Source organism: Somniosus microcephalus, chromosome 5, assembly GCF_052327205.1.
Source record: "Somniosus microcephalus isolate GS21.2 chromosome 5, FLI_Smic_1.0, whole genome shotgun sequence".
Classification (NCBI taxonomy): domain Eukaryota; kingdom Metazoa; phylum Chordata; class Chondrichthyes; order Squaliformes; family Somniosidae; genus Somniosus; species Somniosus microcephalus.
The window spans coordinates 83,728,625-83,750,378 of NC_140991.1; the positions used below are offsets into that span (position 1 = coordinate 83,728,625).

Below are 21,754 nucleotides of genomic sequence, written 5' to 3' on the forward strand. Positions count from 1 at the left end.
ACTTATATTTTTTTATCCACGCCTTTGTTTTGGCCCCCCCCTTCCTTTTTTTTCTCTCCCACATGGCAGCTGTCTCCCATTCTGCCAGCGCATTTCACACCTAATCTAGAGCCGTCTTTTGTCTCCACCGGTCCTATCACCATCTCGTTTCGTTTTGAATACCTCTTAATGTCTCTTCACTTCTCTTTTGTTCTCTCCCAGCCCCCAAACTGGTCTTTAATCTGATCATTTCCTGTGCTTCTTCAGTCTTGACAAAGGGGTTTGACCTGAAACATTGACTCATTTCTCTCCACGTATGTTGCCTGGCCTGCTGAGTTTTTCCCATTTTCTGTTGTTATTTCAGTCATTTAAAATTGGGTTACTCATAGGTGGTGGGTTGAGACTGCGATTAACAATACTTTTTTGTGTGATGAACCCATTTTCAGCTGCATTAATCAAATTGCACCTAGTTTTCACTCAAATATATCGAGGAATTTTTTTTTAAAGTAACATTAAAAAAAAATAACGTTTTACAACACTGTCAGATTGCATGGTTCATGGCAGATTTCGCGTTCGGCGACATGCAAATGAGTTTGAGCAGAAACTCGAGAAAAAAAACACTTCACAAAACAGGTGCAATTTGCGCCTGGATCGCCGATTGCTCCATGGTGGAAACACTACCCTTACATGCTTTATTAAGTATTTCTTTGTTATATATGGTAATTATTTATGGTACAGAAATAAAAAAGCATAAAACGAACAAATTTAAAAAAAGTTAGAGAACACTCAAGCAGCATCTCTGGAAAGAGAAACAGAGTTAACGTTTCAGATCAATGAGCTTTCATCAGAACTGGAAGATGTCAAGAGATTAACAGTTTTTAAACAAATACCAAGCTAGGGAAAAGGGGGGGGGGGGTGGGGGGAGAACAAAGGGTCTGTGATAGGGTGGAGGGCAGGAGGGATTAAATGACAAAAGGAATGATGGCAGGTAATGGGACCAGTAAAGAAACAAAAGATGGGCCCAGGGGAGGTGTTAATGGTTACAGCCGAATAACAAAGGGGCAGGGAAGCGTGGAAAATCTGGCAAAGAGGAGAAGGCTTCCGTGACCCAGGAGTGTGGCGGAGAAAGGTGGGGGATGACTGGACCGGAGACACTGGGAGTGGAGCAGGTATGAGCTGGTGCTTAGGGTAGGGATCCCCTATCGGTACACAGCCGGCAGGGTGGTCTGCACCCTTGGGGCCTACCTACCTTTCTCCACCACACCGCCGAGTCACAGGAGCCTTCTCCTCTTCCGATTTCCAGCATCCGCAGTATTTTGCTTTTAACTTTTTCTAACATTCATATAAAAGCTTCAAGCCACATGTCTTTTCGCGGTAGTGAATCAAGTTTGATATTACATGCGGTCTAAATTGCAATGCACCCTTGATTTTCTGATAAGCCATCCACTGCATGCAAGGCCTTGGCAGTGGTACGTGGTCCTGGGTCATTTTGCCCTCTAAGGCAGTATTCCAGGTCTTTTAAAGAAGCTAATACATTTGAAAACTGAGTACTGCTCACCAAAACCCACCTCACCCACTCGTCAGGGCAAAAGAGACCATTTCAGAAAGCTCTGGAAATTATTCCTTAATAAGTTCCAAAATGAGTTTAGAAAATCACAATGATATTCAAACTGAAAATACATCAGTGCAACATTTACTCAAACCTTTTTGCAACCAAAATCTTTGAAAATACCCAATAAAATGCAGTAAACAACTATGCATGGTACTCCTATTGGAATCCAAAAACTACAAATAAGAAATTCATAAAATAAGACTCAATTGTTTAAGGATGTCATTGTCTGCTTAATGGCTTTTTATCTATGTAACCCCTTCACGGTTCTCTAGATATATGTGAGATGTGGTCTCTGTTGTAGACAGTATTCTATAGTCCAGTGAGATCACTACTACAATGGCTTAATTCTAATGATCTTACTTTATAGTTTTAACGTCAGACAGTATAAGAAGATTACGGGTCAATGACCTAAATTAGACATTTGCATACATTAGAATGAATCTAGACATAATAAACATACATTCTCCATTTATATGGATTCAAAGGAGAATCTGTCCCTGTGTCCAAATTCGAGTGCACTCTTTCGTTGGCGCGCTTAAGTTGGAGCTCATGGTATGTATAATGTCTGCAAGACTTACGACTCCGAACCCCTTCGTTGAATTCTCTTCACGATCACTGAATCCCACTTTGAGTTCTGGATGCAGAGCTACTAATACGAAGGGCGGCGGCCGAGTTTGGAAGCCCGGGACGGGATGCGGCAGCCATTTGCCTCCTGAGCCCTCTTTTCAGAGCTCCTGCCCTCTTCTCTTCCAGTCGCTCTCTTTTCCCGCTCGAAAAACCCGACTCCACCCCTTCCTCCTGGGGTTTCTGCCTGGAGACTGCGCAGCCTCACTGTCTGCAACAGTTGATACTGGTGCAGAATTATGGAAAGTATGCTCTTAGTCACATTGTGTCCATAAAAGTTCTTGCCGTACCTTCACATGGGCAACTTTAACCCAGGGATTTATAACAATGATAATAGTGTCTAAGTTAAAGATTGATAACCATACTTAGCGTACATAACATTTCCAGTGGGTATTACACTCCCCCCCGCCCCCCCCCTACCAAATATAGGCCTGTCCCCATGACTAATAAACTTTACACATAGGTGGTTGCATGCTTCCCAACCACGTATAAAGGGAGGTAACATATCGAACCGTAGGGGCTATCATTACACTTGGCACTCCTAGTGTACTGTATGTCAATCTTTCAGGAACCTTCTTAACTCGCTGTGAGCTCCTTATTTCGGATACCCAGTCTTTAGTTCCTTCAACTACGTTGGAGGCGTTGGTTCCTTTGTTATCATGCCTTTCAGTCTCTTTTATCTCCTTCTCGGACGCATCTGGTTCTTCCCAGACCATGTCCAAGTCTGAACTAAATGGTTCAGACAATTCATCCAGATTCTGTCTTATGCGTCTTTCTGGGAGGTCGTACCATAGATCCCATTCTTCATCTTCCGACTCATCAGGTTCCTCATGATCCACACACTGTGTCATGGGTTTTCTGTCTTCTGGAACAAAGTTTTCCTGGTTTCTCGTTTTTTTCCTCCTTCTTCTCTGCAGGGTTCTCCTACTAGGTGTCGGCTCATTATCCGCTGGCGGATCCAGACGCACTTGCTGTCCCAATGGCAGGATATGATTTCGGTGCAGTATTTTTATGGGTCCATTCCCACCTGCAGGTTTTAGCCGAAACACAGGTAGTTGTGACATTTGACTTTCAACAATGTAAGGTGTAGAAGCCCAGCGGTCTGCTAACTTATGTTTCCCTTGAAGTCCTAGGTTCCGTATGAGAACTCGGTCACCAGGCATGAGTTGGGAAAACCGGATCTTCTGGTCATACCTCTGCTTATTTCCTTTATTCTGTTTGGCAGAAACCGACTCAGCAAGTTCATAAGCAGCTTGCAATTCCTTTCTCATGTCAGATACATACTTGAGGTAAGTTCTCTGTGATGTGCCATCACTGGATACTCCGAAACACAAATCCACCGGCATCCTCGCTTCACGTCCAAACATGAGGTAGTACGGTGAAAAACCAGTAGCGTCATTTCGGGTACAATTATAAGAATGAACAAGATGTCCAATGTGTCGACTCCACTTGTTCTTTCGCTTTGAATCCAGCGTTCCAAACATGTCTAACAAAGTACGGTTAAACCGCTCAGGTTGAGGATCTCCCCGAGGATGGTATGGAGTTGTTCTTGACTTCTCAATCCCGAGCATGGACAACAACTCATGTATAAGTCTACTTTCAAAGTCTCTACCTTGATCACTGTGTATTCGCTTTGGCAGTCCATAGTGGATGAAGTATTTCTCCCACAACACTTTGGCAACGGTGGATGCTTTCTGATCCTTTGTGGGAAAAGCTTGGGCGTAGCGAGTATAATGATCTGTAATGACCAAGACATTTGCGGTATTGCTGGAATCGGGTTCGATGGACAGAAAATCCATACAGACAAGGTCTAGAGGTCCATCACTTTGCATGTCCATACAGACAAGGTCTAGAGGTCCATCACTTTGCATGTGAAACAGAGGAGCAACTCTTTTAGGTAAAGTCTTTCTCTGGACACAACGTGCACAGGACTTGCAGAACTCCTCAACCGCAGACTTCATACGCGGCCAATAGAATCTGTCCTTGACCAACCCATAGGTCTTATCTACTCCCAGATGACCTGCGTCATCATGCAAAGACTTCATCACTATTTCCCTGTACTTTTCAGGCAGGACCAACTGTGAATGACATGGTTTAGTGGGTGGGTGAGTGATTCTACACAACACTCCCTCTTTAATTTCCAAGTGGTCCCATTCTCTTAGGAGCAGACGATAGTCAGGATGTTTTGATTTGTCGATCTGTGTAATATCACCCAGACGGAGAGCTGAAAACACCTCATGAATACAGGGATCCTCCTGTTGTGCTTTGGATATTTCAGATGAACACAACATGGGTAAGTTTTGTACATCCAAACTGGAAAGGTTGCAAAATGCCTGGGGAACAGCATGCATTGACGCTCCCAAGTGGTCAATCTCTCGGGCATGAAATGAATTCTTTGGTCCAGATACCACGGACATCTGACACATTACTTTCACATCTGCTGAAGCAACATCTTTCCACTCTGGTTTCTGGTAGTGTTGGCGACGAGACAGAGCATCTGCGTCAATGTTCTGGTTCCCAGGTCTGTACCCGAGACTAAAGTCGTAAGCAGATAGTGCCGCAAGCCAGCGGTGGCCGGTGGCATCAAGTTTTGCCGAAGTCAACACATAGGTTAATGGATTATTGTCTGTCCTCACTTCAAACTTCGCTCCATACAGATAATCCTGCAGCTTATCCACCACCCCCCACTTCAACGCCAAGAATTCTAGCTTATGAGCTGGGTAGTTACGCTCTGATGGCGTAAGACTGCGACTGATGAACGCTACGGGTCTCAGCCCTGCTCCTTGGTCCTGATACAACACACCACCCAACCCTTCTTGACTGGCATCCACGTGTAGCACTTATGGCAGCTGTGGGTTTGCAAAAGCCAACACGGGGGCTTGAGTAAGACTTTGCTTTAAGGTGTGGAAGGCCTCTTCGCATTTCTCATCCCATCTAACACCAAAAGGCTCAGAGGGTTTGAAGTAGTCCTTGTTCTCTTTACTTTTAGCCTTTTTCTTCCTCTCGGCTGGTGGGAGGTAACCAGCCAGCAGCTGATTCAGAGGATGGGCCACTTTGGAGTAATCCTGCACAAAGCGCCTGTAATATCCGCAGAACCCAAGAAATGACCGCAAGGCAGTCACTGTGTTCGGTTTGGGCCATGTGGTAACAGCTTCGATCTTGGATGGATCTGTGGCTACTCCATCCTGTGATACAATATGCCCCACATAGGACACGGATGCTTGGCAAAACTGACACTTGTCCAATGATAGCTCGAGACCTTCATCCTCCAGGCGACCAAGCACTTTCAGCAACCGAGCTTCGTGTTCTTCAAGGGTTGCCCCAAACACAATGATATCATCCAAGTACACCAATACTTCGAGCAAGTTCATGTCCCCAACTGTTTGTTCCATTATCCTTTGAAAAGTTGCTGGAGCGCCTGAAACTCCCTGTGGCATCCTTTCAAATTGGTAGAACCCAACTGGACATATAAAGGCTGTCTTTTCTTTGTCCGATTCACTCATCGGTATTTGGTAGTACAGGTAGACTACCCTTTATCCGAACTTCCGAAAACCGAAACCCTCTAAAAACCGAAGGTTTTTTCGGTCAGCGTAAGTCGTGCGCACGACATGACCAGAGTGGCGCACGACTTACAGGCCTAGCCGGATAAGGGATAGTGTAGCATTTTTCCGCACTTCTGAAAACCGAAATCGCTCAGCGTAAGTCGTGCGCACGACCCCGACCCGCCCCATTTCGGATAAGATGTAGTGTACCAGCCTTTATACGCACATCCGAAACCAGAAAACCTCTGAAAGCCGAAAGTGGCGCAAAGCATGACTTCTGAAAACCGAAATCGCTCAGCGTAAGTCGTGCGCACGACCCCGACCCCCACCCTTTCGGATAAGGGATAGTGTATCCTTTATCCGCACTCCCGCAAACCGAATTACTCTGAAAACCGAAGTGTTGTCGCTCACCTTCCGAAATCTGAAATTTTCCGAAAACCGAAACACAGCTGGTCCCGAGGTTTTCGGATAAAGGATAGTCTACCTGTATCCACTTCTGAGATCCAACACACTGAACCACTTGCTTCCATTAAGACAAGCCAGTGCATCCTCAATTCTCGAAACGGTGTATTGGTCGGGAATAGTACGTCTGTTAAGCGTCCTAAAGTCCACACACATCCGAATCTTTCCGTTCTTTTTCCTCACCACCACTATAGGAGATGCATAAGGACTCCTGGACTCGGTAATGATCTCAGCTTCTTTTAACTGCGACAGGTGCTGTCTCACTGCTTCGATGTCAGCTGGTGCCAGCCGTCGAGACCTCTCCCGAAAGGGTTTATCCTCGGTAATTCTGATAGAATGGCGAGTACTCTTACTACAACCAACATCAAACTCATGAGTAGAGAAAACTCCTCTCCATCATCTTCCTCACTAATCGGTCCTTCCATTCTTTAGGAACGAATGAATCTCCAAAGTTGAAGGAGGAGGGCGTCAGATCTCCGGTTGAGTTAACTTTGGACTCTTCCTTCACATGTGATGACAGCACATTTACAGGAAACAGATGCGCAATCGGCATTCCTTTCCTCAATGTGATTCCTTTGCCTGACATATTCCTCACGGTCACTGTAACTCTCCTTGACATCACAGCTGTCGGGGTCTGCAACTCTGGTCTCACCAGAAGCTCATTTGGAAACCGTGACTCTTCTGCGGGATCATCAGGTGACTATCAGAATGGCTTCAGTACCTGGCGTTCCAGGGAATTTTGGTATCCCAGGGATTCTAGCCACTCCTCCAGGACGCAGGGTGATAGGTTTGGCTCGAACGTACCACACAGTTCCTCTGTTGCTATCATCTACGTCGGAAGAAAGTTCAGGCAGTTTCTCAAAAGCCTTTTTGAAAACAGGGTGAATGTGTCTGGTGCTCAAGAAGTTTTCACCTCCCTGCTCTTTGCAGCTTGTCAGGAGTCGTCTCACTATGGGTGTATTACTGCCAACCAGTATGGAAACCTCACCTTTCACCATGGGGTCAGGGCAAACCAACACAAGTGCATCAATGGTCTCAGTGGTCCCTACATCAGCTTCCAAGAACTCCAACCTCAGCGACAAATAGCCATCATATGGGTAATCAGCAGGACTAAGGCCCCAGATCTGCAGAAGACTGATTGGGGTTAACGGCAAATGCGTCAAGTATCGGTCATAGAAGGATCTGTACAGTATGGTAACCTGAGAACCCGTGTCGAGGATAGCTTTAGTATAAATGCCTTCAATCTGTATTGATACAGCAGAACTCGGCCCTACTAAACCTTCAGGTATGATGTCTTTCATATCCCCTCGTCTATTATTGCACTTAGCGGAACGTGTCTTAACTACAGGGACAGCAGGCCGTTCCGTTACTGTGCCCCTTTGTAGTTTCCTGACTTCTTGGTAAGTTTTATGAGACGGTCATTTACTTTTTTTTAGATTTTCCTCACCTCTACATTCTCGCTTGAAATGTCCATCCTTTCCACAATTATAACAAAAGACTCCAGGTCTATCTCCTTCATGGGGATATCCTTAGGGGAATCATTCATTTTGCTGTTAGACTTCGCAGGGTGTTTAACCTTTTGCACCCGTGCATCATCCCTTTCTGTGTTGGGCTTAGACCGAAAATATGCCATCTCGGCTCTCATGACATTTATTTCCTTCTTCAGCTGTTCCATCTCAGGGTTGACATCACCCTTAGGAGTAGGAACTGTAACAGGAGTCACAAGCTTGGACATCACAGCACTCTTTGCTACATTCCGGGCCTGAAGCATATCCTCCTCCTCCTCTCTGACTTCCCTTAGCAGCTCAGTGAAGGTAGGTGGATCTCGCAACTTATGGGTCATGCGTATGCGAAGAGCAGTCACGTCTTCGAGCAATGCACCTCGCACAACCTGTTCAATGCGGAACCGATTCATTTCAGGCAACTCAATCCCTCTTTTCCGTAACATACAATGCAGCAGTTTGTCTATTCTCAGCAGATAACTGGACAGCTTCTCTCCCTCACACTGGAATGTGCTTCTGAATCTGACCATCAAATCTGAAATGGTTTCAGTAGTTCCAAAGGTAGTTTCTAGAGCCTGCATGTAGTCAAAGGAAGTAGCAGAGGTGTTCTGCGCCTTTAAGAATCTTACAATGTCAGCAGCAGGACCCTTAAGGCTTTCTACTATTCTCTGCCTCTTCACATTGTCACTGCACTGCCATTCCTCTAGCAGAGGCAGGGTCTGCTCAGCCCAGGCGTCGTACTCCTCTTCCCCACTGGGAGTTGGTCTCACTCCTGAGAACATACGGAGCTTACGGTATCCCTGAGCCTCGAAGGGCAGATTGGTGCATTTATCCACCAGAGAACTAATGGCACTGACCAACTGAGTGTTCATATCCAGGGCCGAAGGACCTATCAGACCTTTGACATCAGCAACAGTCTTTCCTTCTTGTCTCAAGAATGACAACAACTTGGTCTGAAACCCTTCTTCTTCCTTAGTAATAATAGGGACAAACTGAACTGGCCAGGGACCAGCCTCTTCAGAAAGCCCAACTGCCTCAGGTAAACCATGACCTCTCAGGTTCTCTGATGTCTGGATCAACACAAACTGCTTCTTGGTAGCTGTATCCAAGCAGCGCTCAACTATCCTAACCTTTCCAAAGGCTTTGACACAATTCAGAGCCCTTAGCAAGACATCATCAGGGTCATCGTTAGCAACACCATTCAGCACAATGGCATGGGTAGTAGCTATCTGCTTCCGTTTGCACCAAGCTTCAACCTCAATAACATCCATCTTTTATGCTCAAACAGCCCAGTAGAAACCACAAACCACTCTCTTAGCAATGAGCATTCAATACCGTTAGTTTACTGACATAAATAGACCACAATCCCAGACGAGCCCCCAAAATGTAACCCCTTCACAGTTCTCTAGATATATGAGATGTGGTCTCTGTTGTAGACAGTATTCTATAGTCCAGTGAGATCACTACTACAATGGCTTAATTCTAATGATCTTACTTTATAGTTTTAACGTCAGACAGTATAAGAAGATTACGGGTCAATGACCTAAATTAGACATTTGCATACATTAGAATGAATCTAGACATAATAAACATACATTCTCCATTTATATGGATTCAAAGGAGAATCTGTCCCTGTGTCCAAATTCGAGTGCACTCTTTCGTTGGCGCGCTTAAGTTGGAGCTCATGGTATGTATAATGTCTGCAAGACTTACGACTCCGAACCCCTTCGTTGAATTCTCTTCACGATCACTGAATCCCACTTTGAGTTCTGGATGCAGAGCTACTAATACGAAGGGCGGCGGCCGAGTTTGGAAGCCCGGGACGGGATGCGGCAGCCATTTGCCTCCTGAGCCCTCTTTTCAGAGCTCCTGCCCTCTTCTCTTCCAGTCGCTCTCTTTTCCCGCTCGAAAAACCCGACTCCACCCCTTCCTCCTGGGGTTTCTGCCTGGAGACTGCGCAGCCTCACTGTCTGCAACAGTTGATACTGGTGCAGAATTATGGAAAGTATGCTCTTAGTCACATTGTGTCCATAAAAGTTCTTGCCGTACCTTCACATGGGCAACTTTAACCCAGGGATTTATAACAATGATAATAGTGTCTAAGTTAAAGATTGATAACCATACTTAGCGTACATAACATTTCCAGTGGGTATTACATCTATTTTATAGTCACTGGGAAAAAAACACCTTGTCCCCCAGTGTAACCTGAACAACTGTGCGCTAGATGTATTTTGCAACCATACAATATAAATCCCCTTTTATTGTTACCTTAGGTAACTGCTAACATGTTTAATAATAAAAAGGAACTGTTTATTTTCCCTCCTCCCTTTCAATGCCACCCTGTGCCATAAATTGAGAGGGCAGGCAACCTACTCCCAGCTCTCTGCCAATTCTGGTTTGCTGCCCACTAGGAATCGTACAGTGGTAACCTCACTGGCTCACAAGTTTCCGCAAAACAGAGAGGTTCCTTTCCACTGAGTGCTCATCCTGCCATCACAGCGGAGATCAATAAATCACCACGTGGGGAAACCCACAACTTACCATTCCATGGCTCCACAAAGCACATACAAAAAATCCAACTAAATTTTATGTATAACAGAAATTAGGCTAGTAAAGAATGGCAATGGATGTCCCAAACCATAACAAAAAATACTTTACAAGGACATTGGTGAATAATCAAATTTGCATCCAATAACATGATATTCTCTGCAAAGTCACCAAGTGACCATTCCTGCAAGTCAATGTGAGAATCGCAATTATAATCCTGAGAGAAGTTTAATGCCCTTAAACTAGAGCTAACATTAAACACTTCCTAGGCATGTGATTTTTAGTTGTAAGCTGTACACCCGAGGGGCTGCCTTGTGCTGAAACCATAAATGTGGTTAAAAATGACAAGCTGCATCAGTCACATGGGCTACAGGGGCACCAAGTGACATGGATATATTCTCTTCTCTCTCATCCTCTTCCTACAATTCTTTTTTCTCTTTCTTCACAGCCGGCCTGACTGAGATTTGATTACTTTATCACGGCATTCTCACTTAATTTCATACATTACAACAGTGCCTATACTTCAAAAGTATTTCATTGGCTGTAAAGTGCTTTGGGACATCCGGTGGTCATGAAAGGCGCTATATAAATGCAAGTCTTTCTTTCTTCTTTCTGTCACTCTCCAGTGAAAGAAGGTAAGAAAAGTGCTGGGATTTGCAGAACAGCCTATAGAAATATGTGGTCAACATTCTGAGGAGGGAGGGGGAGAAGGAGACGGTGATCTTGTGTGATTCTTTTGATGAGTGCAGGAGACTGGTTAGGTTAGTTTAAGCCCCATCTTGAGCAAATTAGAGAGTGCGCTCAATGCACAAAAGGATAAAGCTATTTTTAGCCATGGCAGCAGATGGAAAAATATCTGGAGTGTAGCTATCTATGAACCTGAGTTTGAAATTAAATCAAATGGGAAATTAATTAAAAAATATTGAGACGATCACCAAGTGACGCTTGTGAATACGGCTATGTTTATGTCAACAAACAAATAACTTCATTTCCCCATGAGACTTTAAATTGGACCTTCTTTATTTATTGTTTTAAGTTATGAATTTACAAAGGTTGCAGATTTCTTTTGCTGGCCACCCAAATTCAGTTTCCGAATGTGAACTTCTACTGAGGTTAAATCATACCACATACAGTGTTGGTTCAAAAGGTATCCGTTTTCCCGCACAGTACAAAACACAGATTTTAAAAAAGCTTGGAATTAACCAAAATAAAAATTGTCCCTCAGTAGATATTTTCCAAAAGGGGAAAAATCTTGATTCTTGCTTAATGTTTACCATCAGCGCGACATTTATTGCTCACTTTTGTGTCAGGTGTCTCAATTAGCAGTTGCTACAATACAGAAAGTGCAAATGCTGAAGCTTGCAAATTCAAAGAGACAAAAACATCTAAATGTAGAACCCAAGGAAGTTTCCTTCAGTCAAAGTCAGCAAACTGGCTTTACGAAGCCAATCTCGGGCACAATATTGCAGAATGAACAAGAGTGTTTCTTTTTTGGGTTTGGGGGGGGGGGGGGGGGTCAGGGTGGTGAAAAAGAGAATTAACTCACCAACAATTGTTCATTATGGGGCAAGCCTAGGAAAGGATCAGTGCCAAGGCATACAGGGTATTCCTGTATCAGAAGAGGAATCGTCAAGCCAGAACAATGCGATTCCATAGATTTAAGCAGAATTAACCACTTGTTCTTGTTTGAGATGAATAACTATGTGGTTATCTATTTTTCTCAAAATATTGGCAGTACTTCCCTTTAAAGGGGGCATTTGTGAAATAGGTTGCTTAGTAATCCACTGCTATTTAAATCAAACAGACTTTTTCCACCAAGAGCATCTAAGCTTTCTGTCCTTGTGGGCTGTTTAGCTGTGTATCATGGAACCTCATGGGCATGTATTAAATTGAATTCAGTGCTCCCGTTAATTTGCGTGAATCTCAAGTTGCTAACAGGGGCGGTGCTTGTCTTGCGAGGGCCCCATTAAAAGGTTTAGTTTGGAACCCCTACATTTTAGTAGTAGGAACCCACCTATCTCTTCACACACTGATGTTCACTCGCATAGCTCTCGTCTTGGGTGAACTATTTACACCGATCAGGAATTATGTTATAATTACAACTTTCCATCCTACCGTAGCATTTGTTTCCGTACCTTTAAGATACTCGTGTCCCCAACACAAGCCTATGATGCCTAGTTAAACTAACCTGATAGCGGGCACGCACTGATTGACTTGCGTGTTGGCTCCGAAATTCCACCTTTGCAGGAATGGCCCCACCATCCAATGGCAACAATGCTAAGCAATTCAGCCATCAGGTTAGTGCGGTGGGTAATGCCAGGGTGGAGAATATCAGAGCCCGCTGCCATGGCACATGCTGTGATTGAGAACTGGCGCGGCACATGCAGACATGACTGTCCGTGCGCGGCAATCTGTGTGTGTGGCTGTTTCTCTGAATTGAGCACGCTGTACAGGATCTGCTCGGGACCAATTACTGGCTTTGGGAGCTCGTGCAATTGCACGGCCCTAACGCCATGCCTGGCTGCCAATATGAACATATCTCGGTGTAACGATTTAGGGTTTATCCACCAATGAGGTAGCAGCACTATGAATGTATCTTTCAAAATCTCCAAACCCATAAAATTCAACGTGGCCCTCAACTGTAATTTAGACACTCCTGTTTAGACCAATTGTTGTTTCAAATTGTTGAAGTCTTGATTTTTTTACATAACTGATACTATAGAGTTGGGTTGACTGCCCGCAGCAGAATCGATTGATTCTGAATCTGTGTCTGGGAGACTTGCTTGCCAATGAGTTTTATAAATATTTTCCTGTTCTTAGAATCAAATGCTTTGGGTTTATTTGTTCTAAGATAAAGGATACTTTAGTAGCAACAGGCAAGAATAAGGAAAATAGCATCAAAAGTTCTCCTCCCAGAATGTGTTCGAGTTTCCCACAGGATGATTCCTCTTACCTTTTTAGGAACATGAGTAGGCCATTCAGCCCATCGAGCCTGCTCCGCCATTCAATTAGATCACGACTGATCTGTATCTTAACTCCATCTACCTGCCTTGGTTCCGTAACCCTTAATACCCTTGGCCGACAAAAATCTATCAATCTCAGTTTTGAAATTTTTAATTGAGCTAGCCTCAACTGCTTTTTGGGGGATAGAATTTCCACTACACTGTGTGTGAAGAAATGTTTTCTGAAATCACCCCCTTGAACTGGACTCTCCCACCAGGGGAAACAGTTTCTCTCTAACTACACTATCAAATCTTTTAATCATCTTAAACACCTCAATTAGATCACCCCTTAATCTTCTACACTCAAAGAAATACAAGCCTAGTCTATGCAATCTGCCTCATATTTTAACCCTTTTAGCCCCAATATCATGCTGTTGAGTCTGCGCTGCACCCCCTCCAAGACCAATATATCCTTCCTGAGGTGCGGCGTCCTCCTTCAGTCCAATCTCGCTCCCTGTTCTACTGCCACTGTGGGTCAGGCACTTCTCTGCTGCTGCTAGGGGCATGAGTGCCCACCCCGATTACTTAAATAATTCCATCCAGGGATTTGGGTTGGGATCATCAGAAGGTCAAAGTGGGTGGAAGTTCCACTCCACTGCACCTCTGCTAGTACGGTGGAGCCATGGAATTTGTTCCCCCTTGTCTTATGCACTCATTCTGTCAGCAAAACTCAGTTGTAACCAAAGGAAATGACCAGATATGTTAAACTCAGCAGTGGAAGATACAAAACCACACAGCAAAATTGTGAACCTGAAAGGCACTAAACAAATAGAAATGGAAAAGATGATGTCCACATTATATGTAAACTGCTTAGTTGAGAAGTTCCTCTTGTGCACTTTCCATCGGCCAACTTCAGAGCAATACTGACAAGTCAGGAAATAGGTCACTTCATGCTGTTTTGGCCAAGGAATGCTGCATGGGATGAAGGGACCGACAAGAGGAAGGGGGGAAAAAGACTGCCCGAGAAGAGGAGGAGAAAACTTTTTCCAATCATACTAAATACTTAATGAAGGTATTCCTTTAAAATAAGTTCCAATCCTCAAACTTTAGCATGTGAAGCAATGTACAGTATTACAAGACATAACATAGTCTCTGTGCTCAGATTACTTCTGCTCAAATTTAGTTTCTAGAGGATTACAACGTTATTAGAACCCCCTGATCGTGTTATTTCCTTACAACAATCTCAGTAACTTCTTTAATATACCAATAAGTCTCTCCGCCTGCAGCGCATATTGGAAATTTGGGAAGGCGCTGCTCACACTTCTCTCCCCGTAATGGATGAGCGAGAGAAAATTACCCCATAGTGTCTTTAACTGAATGCTAAAGTATGATAACTGCTTTCCCGTGTGTTTTCTTTCTCTTCCATATTGAAGCTTCCAGCCTCCTTTCAGTATCGCTCTTGGTGGCACAGCTAAGAGTTAGAGCTCTGCAATACAACATCCTGAAGCACCCTCATATGTGTTTCTTAAATCCTGCACAAGCATTATTTTGTTAGCCTATGAAATTAGATGCTTTACCTGCTCAGGAAAAAATTCTTGTAGAAACGTTCCCAGTAAGATGATTCCTAGTCCTTCAGGGTCTAATTTGCTTTTCATAATGTTTACACTGAAACAGAGAAAACATTATAGTGAAATAGCCACATCAAACAATGTATTCAGATGATAAACAGTTTTCAGTTCTAGATTACACAAAATATACTATGGCATTTTGTGGTTTACAGAAAATAAACCAAGTGATGCTGTACATGTCACACATCTTTATGCAATACATCAATTATGTGCTTTTGCAGATCTTTTTTATGATGCCAATAATAACTTGCATTTATACAGCATCTTTAAAGCAGTATATATCTCAAGGCATTCCACAGAGGAGAAATGGAGAACTAGGGGAAAAATTCGGGGAGTGTCTGATGGCGTGGTTGAAGATGTAGGAGACTTTTGAAGGTGGGGAGAGATGTAGCAATGTGAAGAGGTTTACGAGAGTGTTTCAGAGTGCAAGGCCAAGATGGTTGAAGGCTCCCCTACTCATAGTGGAATGGAGGAAGTAGAAATTCAGAGGAGTGGAGCACATAACCCAGGATATGGTGCTGAAGGAAACTGCAGAGGTAGGGTTCGCAAAATCCTGGAGGAATCTGTAAATGAAGACAAGATCTTTGAATTCAATGGGCTGGATTTTGATTGGGCCGTGGAGTCGGGATTGGAGGAGTGTGGAGGTTTAAAATCCCGAAATCGGGGGTCCCGACCCCATCCCGCCTCCATGCCAGTTTCAAAAGAGGCGGGTACCTGCCCCGCACTGGGACCCGCCTCCGAGGTGGGAAGGGGATTCGTGCCAATTAACTGCCTGTTAACAGGTAGTTAACAGGCAGTTTTTAGCCTAATCCCTATTTTCATTGTTGAAATGTGGGATTCCTGACGGCTTCAAACCACACCAAGTTAGCAAGGCGGGCCATCGGGATGAAGAGCTTGGAGGGGTCAAAATGTCTGGTGTTCAGGTGAGTTATGGGTGCATGAGTGCAGAGGTAAGTGTGTTTGGTGTGTGTAAAGTGTTTAAATAAGTTTTACTTACCTTTGCAGCCTTCCTTCCTTCAGGTCTCAGGAGTCCCTCATCTCACCGGCACAGAAAGCAGAATGGCCGCCAGCTGTCAAAATCTGCAGCCTCTGCTTTTTGTTCCAGGGAGATCTCTAAATCATCCCGAGAGGAAGGAATTAACCTGGAGTACAGATTGTCAGTGTTTGACAGCTTCAAAGAGCTGTCAAACGCTGATATTTCATCTGTCAAAAGGTCTTGACAGATGAAATTTCAATCTGTGGCGTCACCTGTTGCCGGGTGGCCCTTAATTGGCCTGCTGAGCCCGCTGGGCGGGCTCAACAAGGTCAATCAAGTCTAAATCACGTGGGTTGGCTAGAACTCGATGGAGACGGGACTACAACCCCGAAAGTTGTAGTCCCGTCTCCTACCCAACTCCTCAATGAAAATCCAGCCAAATGTGTTTGGGGAAGGGGCAAGCACAGGGATGATGGGTGAGTGCAGGATAGGATGCCGCCAGCAGAGTTTTGGACAAGTTGGGAGCTTATGATGGGTGGAGCTCAGGAGGTTAGCAAGGAAACATTGGAGAAGTCAGGTATGGAGGTGATGAAGGCTCGGATAAGGGTTTTTTTTTAAAGCAGTGATCGGAATGAAATAAGGGCAACATGAAGTGAAGTTGCAGAGGTTAGAACAGGTAGTCTTGATGGATACAAGAGAGTTTAAAGCCTAGTTCAGGATCAAACAGGAAACCAAGATTGGCTACTATTGGGCAGAGCCTGAACAAGCAGCTTTGAGGGGCAAGAGTGCGGAGTTTTTGATAGGAGATGAACAGGATGAATTCGGTCATGCCAATATTAAATTGGAAAAGTTAAGGCTCATCCCCAACTTCTCAGATAAGCAGTCAGACAGCACAGATGTTTGTGGAATTGAAGGTGATAATAAAGACGTAGAGCTAGGTGTTGCTAGCACACAAGTGTAAATGGAAAGATACTGTGGCTAAGAGTAGCACAAAGAAATCGGAGGGGTGAAGGATGGAACCTTGGAGCACTTCCAAGGTGACTGTGTGGGGAAGAATTACAAAGACATTGCAGGCGATGTGCTGGCTATGTTGGGGCAGTAGGAGTGGAGCCAAATGAAGGGGGTTGACCACAAAGAGGCTGTGGAGGAAGATGGAATAGTCAACCATATCGAACACAACAGAACGGTCAAGGAAGACAAGGAGAGATATTACATCCTGGTCGTAGGTTTTAGTGCAAAGGATGTCGCTGATGACTTTGACCAGAATGGTCTTAGTGCTGCAGGCAGGTCAGAAATTGGACTGAACAGAGAGTGATGTCAATGCACACAAGATGCAGCTGCAGAAAGTTAATGATGGAAATAGAGGTGAGAAGGAGGTTAAGTGGGAAACTAGGGATGCATACTGTGGAATAAAAATGTGCTGTAAAAATTTGCCTCTGCCAAAGTCGAAAGTTTCGCCCATCCTGTGAAAGGAAGTGATGGTAGATAAGAACATAAGAATTAGGAGCAGGAATGGGCCATACGGCCCCTCGAGCCTGCTCCGCAATTCAATAAGATCATGGCTGGTCATCGACCTCAACTTCACTTTCCCACCTGATCCCCATATCCTTTGATTCCCCTGGAGTCCAAAAATCTATCTGTCTCAGCCTTGAATATACTCAAAGACTCAGCATCCACAACCCTTTGGGGTAGAGAATTCCAATGATTCACAACCCTCAGTGAAGAAATTCCTCCTCATCTCAGTCTTAAATGGCCGACCCCTTATCCTGAGACTATGCCCCCTAGTTCTAGACTCTCTTCCAATCTACTGGGACCGTTCTAGAATCTAGATCAGAGAGCAAGGGACACAGAATGGAATAAAAAAGGGAGCACAGAAGAAAATATGATTGACAGGAGACCTTTCCAATTGATCTTAATTTTATTGTGGGAGGAAAAATTTCAATCAGCAATCAAAATTAAACTACTGTGGCATATCAACCTTTGGTAGTGGTGCAGGGTTTGGAAATAATCCACTGAAAATAAATCACCAGTTCTGACTGATATAAATAAAGTGGTAATAAACTAGGTAAGGAAAATCTGAATATCGATTGATACCTCAGGATCTACAAGAATAGTCATTTTCAAATAAATAAACACATAGCTTCATTTGTATAACAGAGTTGAAGTATCATAAAGGTCACTTGGCCCCAACTATAACATATTATACTGTTCAAATCGTCACCCTTGCTCCTCATCCCTCTCTCCATAGCAGTGGTGCCAGAATTAAACTGCAGTTGGCTTTTTTGCCAGCACAATCTGGTACTATTCAAAACTATTTGCTTTGCATTGCCTTTTTTGGGAGAAAAACTCACATCAGGTCATTTGTGTTTAACTTCTTATGAAAGTAAAGACAAAGCAGAATCCAGAGATTCCATTTGTCAGCACTTAAAAATTGTACTGCATTGTGTAGGAGAGAAAACATCCTCTGATTAAAGAGATGTGTTGAATGTGCTTTCCTTCTAACAGGATCTGAATTTTGATACAGAAAGGCTAGGTACATTACAGGCAAGTTTTTGAATTAGAAAATACCTTGTTAAGCTGTTCATAGTGATTAAGATGGTTAAATGAGCTAACAATATTAGGATCACAGTAACAAGCAATTACAGGTTCACAGGCACAATGTATATTTCCTTAAAATTCCACAGTAAGAAAAGACGACGAAGAAGACAGAAGTTGATTTTGACCATGAAAATTTCAATATAAAATCCATGTGTAGGTTTAAAAAACATTTTTTTGAATCTCAACACACATTAACAGAACAGGTTCACATAACATTCCAGACACTGAAAGCTTACAGATATGCATTGAGTACATTGGCCAGGCTTTATGAGCTTGGGTGGCATTATGAGAGAGAAGGTTGGCAACCACAATTTGGTCAAATAAAGCTGGAAATTTAATTTTACTCATTTTAGAATACATTGAAAATAAATTCACAGTTGTGCATGTTTTATAGTAGCATTCTGTCAATATAGTTTACCTGGGTGTTGCCCAACACTTACTTGGTAAATGGTTATTGCTTTAAGACATCACTGGTCATTTTCCAAGCCAGTCAGTTATACTACATGCTCATGGGAAAATCTTCAACTTTAACCCATTGGGGTCATGGTTAGCAGCACGTGATTGGCAACGTTACTTTGAAATCAATGCTAAGGGGGTACACCGCTGGGTTATTTGTTGATGTTTACATCCCACTGGTATATTGTGGCAGTGCTTATCCTTGATAATTTTTTATCTCTGCTTCAGGGAAAATTTTGAATAAGTTGTGTGAAAATTGTGGAATTCTTCAAAGTGTAAGCACACAGAAGTTTTCCAAACAATATAAGGAACAATGCATCCTCTTTGAAAAGAACACACAAATATGTGAACAAAAGGGCAATAAAAAACAATCAATGCTCATCCTAGAAGTTAGTTGGTAAAACCTTGTGCACTCTCCCTAATTACCAGTAATTCTAACTTATGGAAGAGGCAAAAAAAGCAGAGAAAAAGACCAGAGGCCAATTTCAGGAAAAACCTCTGGGAAGTTCCACCCCAACTCCCTAAGGCAATCAAGGAAGCTTCAGGAAACCATGGTTACCCAGAATATATTAGGCATACTTAATTAACCCGCCACCCAAATATGCCCCAATGTCCTTAGCAACATAGGTCTGTAAAGGACTAGAAAAGGTTATTTCCATCCGTCAGTCCCAAAGGCCACAGATTTGATACCCCACTTTATCTTTTATACCCTTCAATAGCCTCGTCTGCTGAATATTTATCCATCAACCTCTTGAAATTTATTATAACCTCCACGTAAACTATTCCTAATGTTCATTACCCTCTGTGCAAAGAAGTTGTAGCTTAACTATGCATTCACTTTCTCTCATCTAAGCTTGAATTCATGTCCCCTTGTCCTAGAGCTTGCATTAATGTTGAATATTTTTTTCTGGGATCCAGTATAACTAGTCCTCTTAGAATCTTAAGCATCTCAGTAAAATGACCTCTAATCCACCTTTTTTCCAATATAAACATTCCTAGTACTTAATGGCCCTGAAAATGCAGTCTGATTTTATTTGGTAATGCATTAACTGGCATTGACAGGATGCAAGTTCCAGATTTCACGCATGCGCAAGCGGAAATTCCAAACTTGCGGTGGATTTCAAAGGGAATACGACGGCGTACTCGGAGGACGCCGTCATACACACAGCAATTTCAGGACCATCGTTGTTCCTCATGCTCAGGCATCCAAACCCATTCATCAAATTAGTTGCCCTTATTTGAATTCCCTCCAAGGTTAGATATCTCAGACGTAAAATAGTATCCAGAATTACATATTTCAACTTATAAAATTGGCAAAAACTGACCAACAGCTTCAAAAAAACTGATACAGAACCCAAAAAAGCCAACAACTCTGAAATATTGGCCTGTAATATGTGAGGACAAGAAGTTAGATTGAGAGTGCAGTTGGATATGAATTTCCAGCATTCCATCACTTTTATTGCAATACACAAAAGCATAGTTAGTAACAGCTGTGATTTATAAACTACTGAAGTGGATGTGAGTTCTGAAGACATGAGATTTACTTGCTACGAGACTGCCCTTTTTTAGATATCTTGATTTTTGACACTGGATTTGGAGCATTTCTAAATAAGTTTTGAAGCCTACCTTAACTCAGTGCAAGTCTCAGCGTCATCTTAAATTAAGTAAAATGCATTATCACTCGAAGCCCATTCCCTATCTTAATTCCAAGCTCCAGTGATTCCATAAGTACAGTGATATGCAGTACCAAATAAAATCAGTTAATGCATGCACAGCAGGGAACATCCACCTTATCTTAAAAACACAGCTTTAATCAGTATTGAAGAAAATAAACCTTCACATGAACTAACAGCTGGGCATACTCCAGAAAATTAATTTCAGGAATAGTAAAAGTTTTTATATGCTGCATTTTGGCAGCTTGTCCGTTACATAGTCTCTTCCTGTTAATTCTAAATAATCTCTTTGCTCGGAAATTATTCACTAGCTGGAATTAAGCAATTTTAATAAAACGGCACAAGGTTTTTATTTTAATTCTAATTAATTGGTAATCTGAATTAAGCAACTTCAAATTAAGAGTAGACTATATATAAATTCTTTGAGACAAACATTTACTAAACATACTTTGTGACTGTTTCAGAGAAACCATTACTGCGTCTTAAATATTTCTGCCTCAAGTTTGTGCACCACAAACATGCAAAAGTAAGAGCTGTTTGATTCCAGCCCCGTCCTCCAATCTAACTGGCTCTGACAGACTATAGTCCCTCCTTTCAAATTTCCAATTCCAGTGATAACAGCTGATTTTTCTTGTGGAATGCTGAAAAGCTTACGGTTGGGCATGTATGTTGCTGTTTTATATCTAACGTAACAGCTTTATTTTTATCCCTTAGTCCCTGTTTTACTTCTATTCTCACTCACTGATTTCCTGTCTCCTTCCATGTACTTTTCATCTGACGAAAAACAAAAAAACATTTCAGCTGATGAGTTAACACACAAACAAAATCGAAGTGTATGCGATGCTCAGAAAGGTGAAGCAGAAAAGAATGTGAATCAATGTTCCCTCTAAATTTGTTTTGGGCCCCGCGGCCATTTATAGGCGGTGATACGGCTGCTCAAGACAGCTGTACAGCTGCGCAGCTTAAAAGGGAACATTGATCTGAATGACATTCAGAACGAAACCAAGCTATCAAAGGAAATACACCGAAGTAAAAAACACTTTGCACATTTCAGTGTTTGTTGACACAAAAATGCAAGTGCTATTTAACCACTCTTAAGACAGGAAACTGTGTGTTATCCAGAGGCTAAATGTCCGGCAAGCTCGAGCCACCGGCAAAAATCAGGAGCCGTTTCGTTAGGTTTTTTTTCCTTTTTTCTTTTCGTTGCTTTTTT

At 43.0% G+C, this 21,754-nt stretch overlaps 1 protein-coding gene across 1 annotated transcript in view; it reads right to left on the bottom strand.

Moving 5' to 3' along the window:
* Positions 1 to 21,754, bottom strand: part of mindy3 (MINDY lysine 48 deubiquitinase 3) — a 135,973-nt gene that overhangs the window by 5,303 nt on the left and 108,916 nt on the right. The window contains exon 13 of the mRNA XM_085987921.1: positions 14,788 to 14,875. Within this exon, the coding sequence (XP_085844047.1) occupies positions 14,788 to 14,875 (88 nt within the window). The remainder of the gene's footprint in view (positions 1 to 14,787; positions 14,876 to 21,754) is intronic.